Source organism: Strix uralensis, chromosome 7, assembly GCF_047716275.1.
Source record: "Strix uralensis isolate ZFMK-TIS-50842 chromosome 7, bStrUra1, whole genome shotgun sequence".
NCBI lineage: Eukaryota > Metazoa > Chordata > Aves > Strigiformes > Strigidae > Strix > Strix uralensis.
In genome coordinates, this window is record NC_133978.1 from 25,334,706 (window position 1) to 25,348,219 (window position 13,514).

General features: G+C 37.6%; 1 protein-coding gene across 4 annotated transcripts in view; it reads right to left on the bottom strand.

Annotated features, from left to right (window-relative positions):
• Positions 1 to 4,510: 4,510 nt before the first annotated feature.
• The window catches only part of BLNK (B cell linker), a 103,778-nt gene continuing 94,774 nt past the window's right edge, over positions 4,511 to 13,514 (bottom strand). For all 4 annotated transcript variants that reach the window (XM_074875003.1, XM_074875004.1, XM_074875005.1 and 1 more), the window contains 4 exons: positions 11,418 to 11,497; positions 7,758 to 7,841; positions 6,633 to 6,788; positions 4,511 to 5,263 (listed from right to left, as the gene is read on the bottom strand). In XM_074875003.1, coding sequence (XP_074731104.1) covers positions 5,144 to 5,263; positions 6,633 to 6,788; positions 7,758 to 7,841; positions 11,418 to 11,497 — 440 coding nt within the window. In that variant the 3' untranslated portion in view covers positions 4,511 to 5,143. The remainder of the gene's footprint in view (positions 5,264 to 6,632; positions 6,789 to 7,757; positions 7,842 to 11,417; positions 11,498 to 13,514) is intronic.

Consider the following 13,514-nt stretch of genomic DNA (forward strand, 5'->3'; position numbering starts at 1 on the left):
TGACCAAACCAAGGCTTGAGTTATTCCTTCCTCATTTTACTGGCCAGGAGGGTAATATTCCTAGGAGCCTGCTTGCTTCCTACTTACAGTTTTAGGGATAATGATGAAGGGAGATTATGCTTCATATTTCTTAATGTTTATGTGAGGGTATGTAAACAAAATACCTTATCTTAGCCACAGTGACTGAGAGTATACAAATGAAGGCCCTTATTATCCACAGTAATTATTATGTTTAGAGGCTTTGTCCTCCAGATTATTAATGAACCCAGAGGTTAGATGCAGTCTTCAGTGGGAGTGTCCTTACCATATGGCACCTTTTGCCCAAGTACTGAGAGATTACATCTGAGGTGTGTAGGTCAGCTTCCCAAAGTATTGCTGGAAAAACTGTCAAAATTGAATACTGGACTTGGAGAGGACTGGGACATTTTATTCTCTGAGGTTTTAGATTGTATGCAAGCCCAGGGGTAGTTCTCTGTGACTATTTCCATAAGGTGAAAGTGAAGATTGAGTTGCTACCAATGAAACAATTGGAAGTCTCATGGATGTCATAGGGATGTCACCAGTAACAGAATTTGACTTATATTTTGGAAAGTGTTATAAAGATTTAAAAAAAAAAATTACTTCAGTAGCTGATTGTTTTTCTTTCTTGATATGTCTGTTGACAGGAAGGTGCACACTAGCCTTGTAGCTGGTGAGTTATGTATGGGCGTCAACTGAAGTACCCGAGACAGTCAAAGCAGCAGAGTTTGGGTGAATTAATTTACTGTTGATGTGTGTTCTGTATCAAAATCGGATCATTTTGTGCTGCACAATGGGCTTGAGCTCTGACATTATTTTGGCTAGAAACTTTGAAGAAGGCTAGTGTAGTGGTGAGGAGGTATATTGAAAAGAAACAACATTAGGAAAGGACAAAAATGTGTTAAGCTTTTTTGACTGGGAGGATCTATTGGCTACCTCAGCTTGCTCTCCTATAAACCCTGAAGTTGCACCCCTGAATTCTGGATGTTGTCATTGCCGCTTTTGGCAGAAATATATGTGAGGTTTGTTGCTAAAACCTACTTGGTACGACTTCACCAAAGATGACCGATTTTTGTTAACAGTTACTTAGCATTGAGGTGGAAGTTCTGCTGTAGAGTTAGGGGGTTTTCTCTATATTAATGAAACAGGAGAGTAACAACTGTCATCGCTGGAATTTTTTTTCCCTCCAGCTTGTTTTCCTATGAATTGGGTAACCTTAATACTGTGAAAAAGGGTAAAGCTAGGAAATGTTGAAATAAGGTTGCTTTATACAATCTTAATTCATTGTCATGTGTAACTTTATCCATGGACATCCATCTCATTCAGGGCGCATAACTTGCTCCCTCTTGAGCAGTGATTTAATTTTTTTTCCCCCACCCTTAATTATGTCCTTGTATTATTTAGTGCATGTTGTTCAAGTACTGTTCTGAATATTTAATTCTTTTTTGCTTACAAGCTTTTCCATAATGCTTTGTTTGAGGTCCTCAGACTTTGGCACTTCTGCAGATCAGATTTCAAAGAATCTTAAGTGAGACTTCAGTGAAATTAAGATCACAATTAATGATCATCAGGAAAAAGTTTGGCTTAAGCGGTCTGACCAGCATCGCAGCAGATGGTGCAGTAGAAGGTGCAGGGACAATACGCAATTCTCAATGAAATGTTCAACAGCTTTAACAATATGAGGCTACCTTTTTAATGGCTGACTCCTGCAATGTTTGTATATTTCTCAGTATCTTCAGTAAATGGGAAAGGTATCTTAGAAATATCCTACAAACACAGTATTTCCTTACACAGCTACGATTTATCCTTCAAGTATTGTGTGAACCAAGTGAAATATATAAATCCATATATAAAAATATTTGATCATATATTTAATGCTTGTATTGTAATAGATGTATCTGATGTGACAAATTAAGGTTGCGCAGGTAACCTGATTTGAAGAGTGTCTTGATTTTGAGTGTTTGGCTGCAACCATAACATTTAAAATAGCTTGTAACGTTGCACATATAGCAAGATAAGAAAACTGTAACTTGGTCACAGTGTTTTGGAATGTACAGAAATAGGTGCAGGGTCAAGTTTTTTTACAGTATTTGTGTTTGTGTAAAGTGGCCTTAAAAAGGCCTAAAAATCTAAGCCCATTGTATATTCTTTGCAAGATGTGTATTCATCAGCAAGTCACAGTTCCTCTTCCTCAGTGATTCCAATGTTTTAACAAAAAACTTGTGTTCAGTATTTGTTCCAGGGCTGTTGTCATGTGAGACATGTTGTTGCTTTTTTTTTTAACAACACTTCCTAAGAATCTCTGCCTGCTGCTGTAGTTTTATAACTTGCATGTCTGAACACTTGAATTTTTGAGAATGCAAGTTCTTACTCCTTTCACGGAACAACATTGTCAGGAATGATGTGCAGTACTCGGTGTACTCTCCTTTTTGTATCAGGTAGGCACACAACATGCTCTTTTGTACATTAGTAAATATGATACTTTGTCTTTAGGTCTTTGGGGTGGTTTTTTTTTGTTTGTTTGTTTGTTTTTTTTCCCTAGCTATTCAGTTAATGACAATTATATAGAACAGAAATTGGCTAACAATATTGAAATATGGGGGGAAAGGTGCGTTGCTATGTCTGTCAAGAGGTCAGACTTGACATATCTAATACCTGGTGGAAACAGCTGACAGCATTAACTAGTGGCAGCTATTGGCACTGTAACAGTTGTAAGAAAGTTTCAGATACAGGATTGCACCGTTACCATTTGCTAGGTTCTATACTGGCTGCTGAATCAATAGCATCGGGATTTTTAACATAGCATATTCCATCCTGAGAGCTAATTTATTTTATATCCTTGCAAAATGCAAAATTAGCATCATCTCAAGAGGTATGGATTATTTTGTGGGAGGTGGTATTGCCTATCAAATCCCTGCCTCATTTTGTTGTCAAAATTGTAAGGTACTCCTGTAATGATGTAGAACATGGCTGAAAAGAGTTACTTGTAGATCAGCCACAAGGTTACATGTAGTGCTGAGGGGCAGGAACAGCAGTGCTCAGAGTATGGAAAGGGCACAGTATTGCTAATTATCCTAAAAAACTGATACTTAGTCTGTCATAGGGAAGTCTATAGGTACACTTGAGTTTCACTTTTTCATGCCTTTCTTTCCCCACACAGTTCTAGAATGGTGGTGGTAACTACACATTTAACTCAGCAATGTTTGAAGAACTTTTGTGAAGAGCAACATAGGAAGGTTAACAAGGAACAGGCAGTTTGGTTAAGAACAAAGTTTAAATACTGTGCAGTACATGAGTGAATAAGGCAAGGACTCTACATGAATGCAAAGAAAGCTAAATACTGAGCGGCTGCTTTTTCACAGAATATTTTCCACTGTGAGTATTGCTTTAAGTAGTAACCTTCTAAAGTGATCTTTCATGTAACTAATATCAGAGTACACATATAGGAATAAATTAAGTTTACAGAGACTAGTAACTTGTTAATTTTGAGGCCTTGGCAATCTTAATGTTCTAAACATTACACTCGTACTAAGTGTAGTATTAGTATACTACTAATTAATACAACTAAACAATATACTAAAGATAGCATTGTTGTAGTAGTGTAAACAGTCTGTTATAGGCAGACTCGTGTAAAGTCCGTATACATTGTTTCTTGCCAGTATCTCATTTGCTTCACATCTGAGGTATTACTAGTGTTGCCGAGGGAAGAAACAGGTGCAGCAAGGTAGGTAGCCATGTGCTGAACATCTTAATCGTATTAGTAAGCAGTTCTTTCTGGAAGACAGGTGCCTTAATTGTAAAAGTAACTGATCGAAACCATAAGGAAGTAGTTGCAGAATACAGCTACAACATAGCTCTAAGTGACTTGCTAAGACTTCACAAGTCTTGGCTCAATCTTGCCTTAAATACCTTGCAGATAATCCTGGAGAACACCGCCTAATCTGTAAAAAAATAACAAAGCAGGTATGGATAGAGTGTCAGTTTTAGAAAAAACCTTTAAGATGGATGAGTTTTCAGGTCCAGTGAAATCAAATAACTCTAGGATTAATTAACAAGTGTTCCTAAAAGCTTTTCATTGGTGCTATTTATACATTCATCAATTTAATTTTCACTGCTTGAAAGTTTGTAGAAATTAATTTGTTCGCAGTAATACAATAAGTAAACCACCGTGATAGAACAGGCTTGAAAAAGGAAAGGGGTTTCTTGTGTGTGTGTGTAAACAGTAATTCTGCAAGAATTGAGTGGGTAGTTGGTTTAGCAATGAAGCAATATGCTTGAGTCATCAACAGTAGTCAATTTGAAGACAAAAGACTGGAGAGCTATTAAGCCAAATACATATGCTAAAGCTGTAAAAAGTGATAGTTTTTGTAACAATAGAACTTGTGAAGGAGCACATACAAATATATACATTAGAACATCAACGATAGTGAATTGATGTTTCCTTGCTGAAAGGATGCTAAGAAATGTGATCCAGCAATGCCTCCATACACTATTGACATTACAGTATTAATTTTATTTGCACATTTGAAAATACAAACAAAAATATTAATGAAACAGAGTAAAGCTGAGGAAAAAGGACAACACATGTCCATTAATCTAAAACATTCAGACAGCTTTTTTGCCACTAATCATATGAAGTAGAGTCCTATTTTCAGCTTGTACGCAGCAGTACGTTAGGTCAAGCTGCTCTAACGTCTGGGGCTGTTCACTTTACAAAGAAATTGCTGAAAGCAGTGATCTGTAGTAAAGGTAACAAATGGAAAGAGTAGATCACTGTGGGTATTCTCATTTTTAAAGTGAAAGTGTCCTACAGGCAATCTGTCTTTAAATAGCAGTCAAAGGACCAGGCTGTGGTATGCAGTTCTTCACAAGACTTGGAAGACCCATGTTGTCACAGATGGAAATCAGAAACAAGAGTACATATGCTTTGGCTTCTTGTGTTAAATATGAGTGCTTTTCTGATAAAAGTGACATGGGGTTGAACTTTATGAATGACATCTCTTGCTACTCAGTCAGTGCTCTTAAAGAGTATTTTCCATCATTTTGGATTTTCTTCTTTTTATCTGATCCATGTGTTTTGGGACATTGAAAGAAATTATTAAAGTCTTCATCTTAGCAGTCCAGTTTAAGAAACTCTTACAATGTGTTTCAGTTTTGTTGAGTCTTTTGTGTTGTTTTGGCTGTCAATTAGAACCAGGGAGCTGCGCTGATGGTTCTCTACTATTTCAGCAACACTGTCAAAGCGCTGGATAGAGAAAACAAAAATTAATTAGTGCTGGCTTCCTTTAATGCTGTAGTATTGTCAGTAATCACTGCATCATCTTTTTGCTTCTCCCACCATCAAAGAAAGTGAAACGATGACTTGTTACCAAGTGAGATGCTCTGCCTTTTAGTGAGAGCACTGATCCTGCTTTTAGTCCTGATTCTAGTCATAAACAGATTAAATTTGGACAATGGAAGATACTATGGTCACTAGCTATCTCATCTCATGTTCCTCTCCATTTGTGATTATCACCTGCACAAACTGAACCACAAAGGCTGTTACATGGCATATTAAACTGACACCGCTTTCAGTTTACCTTAATATATACCAGGCTGCAGACTGTGGCAGTTTGGAAACTGCTTCATCTGTGGTTCGGCCACCTCAGAGGGAGGGCAATCTCCAGGAGTAATATGGTACAGCCAGCCATCAATAAGAACTGGTTTAGTTATGCAATTTTAATATCTGTCTCTATAAATTTATATCCAGAATCTGCTAGGTCTGTTGCTTTTCCTTTTGGTCTTTGGTCAAATACAGGTTTTGGACTATCTTTCTCCTGAGGTCATTTCTGACCCTTTGTTGAAGACCAGATAAGCTCCAGGCTCTTATTCATTCTGTAACCTCAAAACCATTGCCTGGGAGGCAGATAATTAGGCTAAGGCAAGCCTACTTTCACATCCCTGAAAAGAGATGTGCAGTGATAACAGTTTATCACTCTGTGCAGTGATAACAGTTTTTATTGGTATTTGGGTTTCAAGTTTCTGTTTTGCTGTCAGAGTAATTATCTGTGTGATATAATAGCCAACCAGTGATTTTTGCACTATAGAACTAGAGTTTAACATTTTCTTTACGTGAAAATAGGAGTAAAATACTGTCATTCTCACTTTTGATAGAGGGGGTTTTTGTTGGTATTTGTTTGTTGGGGTTTTTTGCGTTTTGGGGTTTTTTTTTTGAGCATGGCTGTTCTTCCTTTGTGATTTTTCCAAGAAACTTAACTAGAGTCTTAGTTAATAGTTTAACTAGTTATCTAGTTAACTATTCACCTTAACTAGAAGGTGAATAGAGGACTATAAACAGCTGGAGAGTTTATCTAGCAGCTGCAGCTCTGATCCCAATAACTTTTCAAAACAGTTCTACGATTACATTTTAAACTTGATCTGTGGTTTTAATTACAGTATGCGGGAGCTTATGTTACACTGGTTTCTCTAGCTTGATAGATCAGTCATTATATAGGGTATACTTTTATCCTGATAAATGAAGAATCCTTTTGGTCATAGTGCATTATATCTTAATCCTTGCTTATTAAAGGTATATAACTGAAAACTGTTAGGACCCCCCCTCCCAATCATCTCACCTCTTCACCACTTTTTTCTCTGCCCAGTGCATATTGTCTTGTTGATTCAATAAATCGTATAGGAATGTTGTATACTCTTCTGTTGTAAAACACAACCAGTGTGTATGGTTGCCGTGAATCCTGTCCAGAACTCTTTCTTATTAGAAAAGATCCATCCTAAAGAGAGAAAAGTAGTAAGGGTATTCAGCTTTTTTCCAACAACTTGTTTTTAGGTTAGTATTTTCATCTATATTAGCATTAAACCCTTTTGTCCCATCAGAAAAACTGTACGGGAGGAGGTGAGAAGTAGCACATATTCCTGCTAACAGTAGCTTACAGAGGTATCATTTAAGACCCACCTTTGCTGCTACCTGTACTCTCAGCCAGAGAAAGAAAAATAAACACATGGTGGCAGCAGTCTGCTGGGGTCCACAGATTATTAGGAAGTGAAGTTACTATCAGTGGCAGTAGGTAGGCAAGAAAGCAGTGAGGTGGAGATCCTTTCCCAGAGCTGTAAAAAGCACTCCGTAGCCCAGTGCTCACTAGCTAGCAGTGGCCTACGCTGGTGACAACTCCAGTGCTCTGCCCCTTTATCCTGCTTTGTGGAGCTGGGAAAGGGTGGAAATGGACCTGATGCTGAAGATACAACTCCACATGTTACCATTCCCTTCTGTGACACTAGCTTTTGTACACAGAATAGTTGAGAGACCTCAAAATTCTCCAAATACATAAATGCATAGTGTTGCTATTTCAAAATGCATAGCAGCATCAGCCTTTCCAAACAGTAGCTGTTTTTACATGAACCATTGGACAGTGGTGGAGATAATTTAAAAGTTGTGGGGCTTTGCCTTCCATTTTAATGGATGCACATGAGCTGCCAGGTCTTCCTCAGCTCTCTAATCTGCAATTCCTTTCTCTGCAGTGCACCAGTCTGAGTTACACCAGTGCAACTTTGTCTTGGGATGCAAACCATAGTTAGATTGTTTCACCACAATAATTTCATGTTTGACAGTATTTGCATGGCACAGTACTCTGACCTGTTCAGAATACAACTGATGTTCTTAGAATATATTGGGTTGTACTTTTGATTTTTCATTTTTTATTTGAAGTTTTTCATAAAATAGACGTTCTTTAAAAGTGACCTACCTTGTTTGATCGGTACAACGCATCTTCTGCCATTTTCCTATCACAGGTAGCAGCATACCATGCTTTACTATGAACACCAGCATCCTAGAAAGAGAGGAACAGTGTTTCACCTGTAGGGGAGTTACTGCTAAATAATGACAGCCGTGAAGAACTCAAATGCAGAACACTTTAGAAAACACAGAATTTAGAAAATTCTTTGCCAGGAGCTCACTGTTTTTGTTGGATAGAGGTAGGACAAAGAAAAACTAGTGTGTCAAAACAGTGGTAACAGAGGTGTGATAGAAGGCTGATAGATGACAGAAGAGAGCAAGATACCCTGAGAAAAGTAGTCAGGTTCAACTGGAGGGTGGTTTGGTATTTTTAAAGCAGGAAGGTATTCTAGTAGAATTTAAAGAGGGTTTCCAGGAAATGTTGAGGAATAACTTGACCATTAAGAATTTAAATGCTGCTCAACTGTGGGCTAGCCAATGAAATGTCCAGGTTGGGTAGACATGTAAGCTTTGGGAATGAAGTTTCCCATATACTTAATGCTATTTGTGAACACGATCATGATTGCCTCCATCTGGATAGCATGCAGGTTGGATAAGTGCATCTTTTGCTCTTTTTGTTGTTATTAAATAAGGACAGATGGATGGAGTCCTACAAAACAGAGGAATAATTAATGTCTTTACTAATACAGCAGTTCAGCCTCCAGTGCTTTCACCTGACACATGAGATACAGATTCAGTTCTGGTTCTCTGTTGGATTGAGTTTCAAATGTAAGGATATATTCAAACTCTGCTCTTCTCTAAAAGGCATAAAACCATGTTTACTGTGGAGAAGGATTACATCTGTGACAGAATATAAGAGCGGCTTACGTTTTATAACATATCTCTTGGGTGCCTCATCTCTGTATGTTATCCCCTGTGAACACCTCACCAAGATCATCCTTCTCCGCATTTTGTTAAATGCTTGCCAGCGTTCTGTACAGTAAGTGAACTTAACCTGTTCCTCCCGTGGAGAACATGGGACAAAGGACTTCATGGATGGGGGCATAGGTGCAGACCTGAAGATACAAGGTAGAAAGATTGGCATCCTAAAGATAGGAGGATTCTGTTCTAGAAGATAAAAGCTCTCATAGCAAGATAAAAAGATGTGAGGAGGTGATAGAAGTTGGGAGTGCATGGTATGAGATTATGATTTGAGGAAGTTTTTTTGGTAGAAAACTGAAACAAGATGATGCAGGATTGAGTGTATATTTGGGAACAGGAGTGGAGTTTAGGGGAAAGGTATGAGGGATTTCCAAGAAGTATGAAAAGGAATGATACTCAAGGGAAGGACAGGATGAGGGATTAGAAGCAGCATGAAACTTATGCATTATCAGACTTCAATAGCTAGAAAATTAACTAGCAGGTTATAAAACCAGCAATCATGAAGTGAGATCTTGCTGCAGAGGTTGATGCAAAAGCTAACTCAAGTGAGTTGAGAGGCTATAGAAACAGCGCTACGCATATTTCCTAATAAATACTTCTGGGTATTAACCTTTCTGGTCATTTGAACAGTTTTGCTCCAACTTTATAGTAACAAGCTTAATGATAAAATTCATTTCATACAAGTTTTGTCACCTCTGTACAAAACAGATGAAAGGTGAAGTTGCAGTTTATGGCTGAGCTGGTCTAGCTGGCTTATCACTGCCAAAAACGGAATGTCTTGGCTTCTCCCCTACGCTCATTTTGTTGCTCATCTGATCCCACGGTGAGATAATTCACTTTACTAATCTTGCAGAAAAAAAATCACTACCTTTTTTGTTTTGTCTTGTTTTGTGTTTGACTGCCAGGTTGGTTTTCTGTCAGTTTAATGAGTTGTCTCAGCCCACTGCAGGATCAGAGGAACACCAGAGAAGTTTGTGGCTGGGAGGGGAGTTGTCAGCAAGGAAAAAACAGAGCCTTCACTTTGAGGGCATTGTACTAAATTTTTGGAGTTGGCTCAAGTCATAGCAACATACAACTTTACCTCTACAGTTCTTCCATGTATTTCTCCAGTCACAGAGAAACTGAGTCACTATTCATTGGAAAAAGATACCATGAGATGAATTGCAAGTATGCAAGGTACTCAGCCACTTAGAGAACGAGACCAGTAAACCAATCTTTGTTCAACAGAACAAGGAATCAACTGCCCCTATACCTTTCTTCTAGCACTATCTGTAGCCTATAATCTGGAAGCAGAGAGCTGTTACCAAAGTTTGGATGGGAACCAAACAAATAATGAACCTTATGGGCATGAATCATGTCTGCAAGCACCGGTATTGTGCAGGATGCTACAGCAAATGATACCACTCAACATAATTGGTGGGAAAATAACACTAACAGTTAATATATTTTCCTTTTTTTTAAAAAAAAAAAACAAACCAAAAAGGATGTTTTATTAAGCTCTGGTTTTGCCCATGGCTGTTGCATAAAAGCTGCAAATATAATTGCTACAAGCTGTTTATTTAGTGTCTGCTGGATTGTTTATTTGAAAGCAATTTTTATAATAAATATCCAGTATGACATACTGTTAAAATTTTTCCAGAACTTCAAGTCCTTTCTGTTCTTCACTGTTGTATTATCTTTGTCATGTCAGGCTTTAGAACACTGAATGTTATTGGCTCTGCATAACAGAGCCTTTGTTTTGCACTCAACAGAACTATTTTTACCTTGTTTGTGACTACTAGGCTAATAAGAATGGCTTCCTGCATTTTGTAGTCTCCCTTCATCCAAAATGAGAATAAGTGGAATAGCACTGAAATGAAAATAACTTTGCAGTTGCTGAGATTATTCAAAGCTTAACGTTGCAACAAAACACAGAAAAAAGAATTGGTTGTAAACCTGACAGCATTAACTGGAATGAGAAGAGGTCTGTTTAAAGGAACAGAAAGCAGTAAGGACTTGGAAGAGACTAAAACATGTAGGGGAGGCATCACAGCATCATCTGAGAGGGGCAGCAGTGACTTTCTTCTCAGTTCTTAAAACTCTGCTGACACCCCAAACTGTAACAAATAGGGTAATGTTCATAAAAGTGATTCTAGCCTCTGCATCCTGCTGTGTTGGGCCAGTCAGCAGAGCATCCCTGTTTCCTCCTACAAATTTCTGGGATTTCTTAGCACGTCACATCAGTGCAGGCTAATGCTAATAGCTGCAGATGGCTCTGTTGTATCCGCTTGGTACACATTATTTTTTTTTCAGGACCCAGTATGTACAGCTATAAGTTAGAAAAAAGTAGGCAGTTAAAAACTCTTTATAGCCATCTATATCAAAGACTAAAGTACATTTTACAAGCTTTTCTTGTTTCAAATGATGTCAAAGTATTATAAACTGGGGAGTCAGGAAGACCTAAAACTAAGCAGCTTTTTCACATTTTGTTTAAAGTGACTAGTAGAGTGCCAAGGTTTGGTATAATGCTATTTACGTATTTTTCTACAGTTTGTTAAAGCTCCCCTATGCTACATGTTCTAAGCATTTTTTTTTGTATGAAAGCTAACATTCAGATTATTTGTGCTACAGAAAGTCTTCACTGCAAAAGGGGACACGGATGCTATCCACAAAAGGGGTATGATTTTTATTTAGAAAGCAGGTAGGGGCGGAAATACTACTTCAAATAAAAGATAAGATTTCTGGAATGTGTATTTAACTGATGTTATACCTGGTCTGCTGTACTTGAATTAGATGAAATGCTGTTGTGAGGGGAAGTACTCAGAGAACGGTTTGCAGCTTCTGGCACTTCTAGAAAAGGGAAAGAACAACATGTATAAGTTTTCAAAGTATATTTGTTATGCTGTAAGAAAACAATTTGTTACAAGGACTTTGGAAGATCTGGAAATCTTTGGTATCATTCGGGAAAGCTTTCTACTGTAAATGGATGGACCCTATATAAGTGCCTGGGACACCTGCCTGCTCCAAAGAGGAGACTTGCTTATAGGGAGAGAAACAGTTTGGTTAACAACTTGGTTAAAAGCCAGAGCTAGACTTAAAATGCGAGAAAAAAAACAACCACCACCTAAGTGAATCAATGTAGCAACAGATAAAGAAAATGAAGGAACACAATGCAAAAAAGCACTCCGTCCAGTGTAAGAAGTAGTTATATAGGTGAGGGAGTCAGGAAAACAAATGTAGCTCAGACATAATTTTCCACTAATTTATTCCAACTGAAGTGTTTGTATATGTGTGCAAGAAGTCTAGACAGCTAAATAGAGAAGCAGAACTAGTAGGAAAGATTGTGAAGCTTAATTATAATAACAAGTCATAGTAGAAAAAAAACTACTAGGACTGAAATACAGATGTTGAAGAGTTTAAGAAGTTATAAGGGAAATGGTTAGCTAGTGTTACATAGTAATGACATGACAGAAATATGGGAAATAAGTATAGGTAATTGTCTTCTGGTGAAACAGATTCTTGGTCAAAGACAGTATAGGTGTCTGCTGTAGGTACTTGTGATCAGAGTTGGGTACATATCAGTATCATTATACCAGAGAAGATGATTGTAGAAAGTTGAGTGTTACTTATTCTGTTAATATGGTAGGTTTTATTTGCTCTTGGTTTTACTTACTAGATAAAAAAATACTACTAGGATTTTTAGGACTCACCTAGTCCTGGACATGATACTTTGCAGACTGCTTTATCAAGTCTTCATTAATACAATTCTGATTTAGATTTTGGTTTCAGAAATCAGTAAGAATATTATAGAGGTGGTCACACAATGACTCAGAATTAAAAAATTCAATTGGACTGGAGAGGTCAAAGATACCTGTGTGAATTACGTTTAGAACTTCTTTTGTAGTAAAGGTGTAACTGTCTGGAAGCTGCATTCCAAGTACATAGGAGACATTATAAGAAGCAATTCCAGCTCTCAATGAATGAATAATCACCTGAAGAAGGCTATTCAATATTAAGAGTTTTGGGTTTTCTGTCAAATTTTGACTGACCAGCTGCAAAAGTTACAGCTGAGAAGTACATTGTAGGAATAAAGTAAGAATTGCCAGAAGTCAGCTGAATTAGACTTTATGAAAGGAAATTAAAAAGAGATTCCTTAGCTGTGCAAAAAAGGAAGAGAAATGGGGCTGTCTGCAGTAAGAATTTTATTGATTTTAAAGATAATCTAGGTACTAAACCAATAGTAGTTCTGGTACTGAAATGGAAATTTCCACAACCAAACTGGAAGCAAGACTCAAATAGCTTAGTGCAATTGAATTGGTGGGCCCAGATAACCTTATCCCAGAAATTTTAAAGACTGGCACATGAAATTACAGTGCTGGTAACAATTATTTTAAATAAGTTTCAAGTCAGGGTGGTACCATATGATTAAAGAATACCAAACATAATTGCTATACTTAAAGTGGAAAAAGTGACCTGAGCAGCTACAGGCCTTTTGGTCTGACTCCACAGAACACAAAGGCCTAGGAGAGACTTTGAAGGAAAGAACATTAAGATTTGGAGGCAAACTACAAAGATAAAATCTGCAATTTACTCAAGTAGGTAAAAATGTTACAGATCTTTCATAAAATAACAGAGTTCTACAGAGAGAATATGGTACTGTACTTTGGACTTCAGTAGAGCATTTAATACTGTGCCATATGGGAAATTAGTACTTTTTATGAAGATGACGAAAGTTGGCACGAGGCTTGGGCTTGGTGACAAGGAAGAGATGGCAGGTTATGCTGAAGGGACATTAATGATTGGGACCAATTGTATCTGTGATTAAGTTGTTATTGGACCTGGCACAGAGTATGAGTGTGTTAAAGAA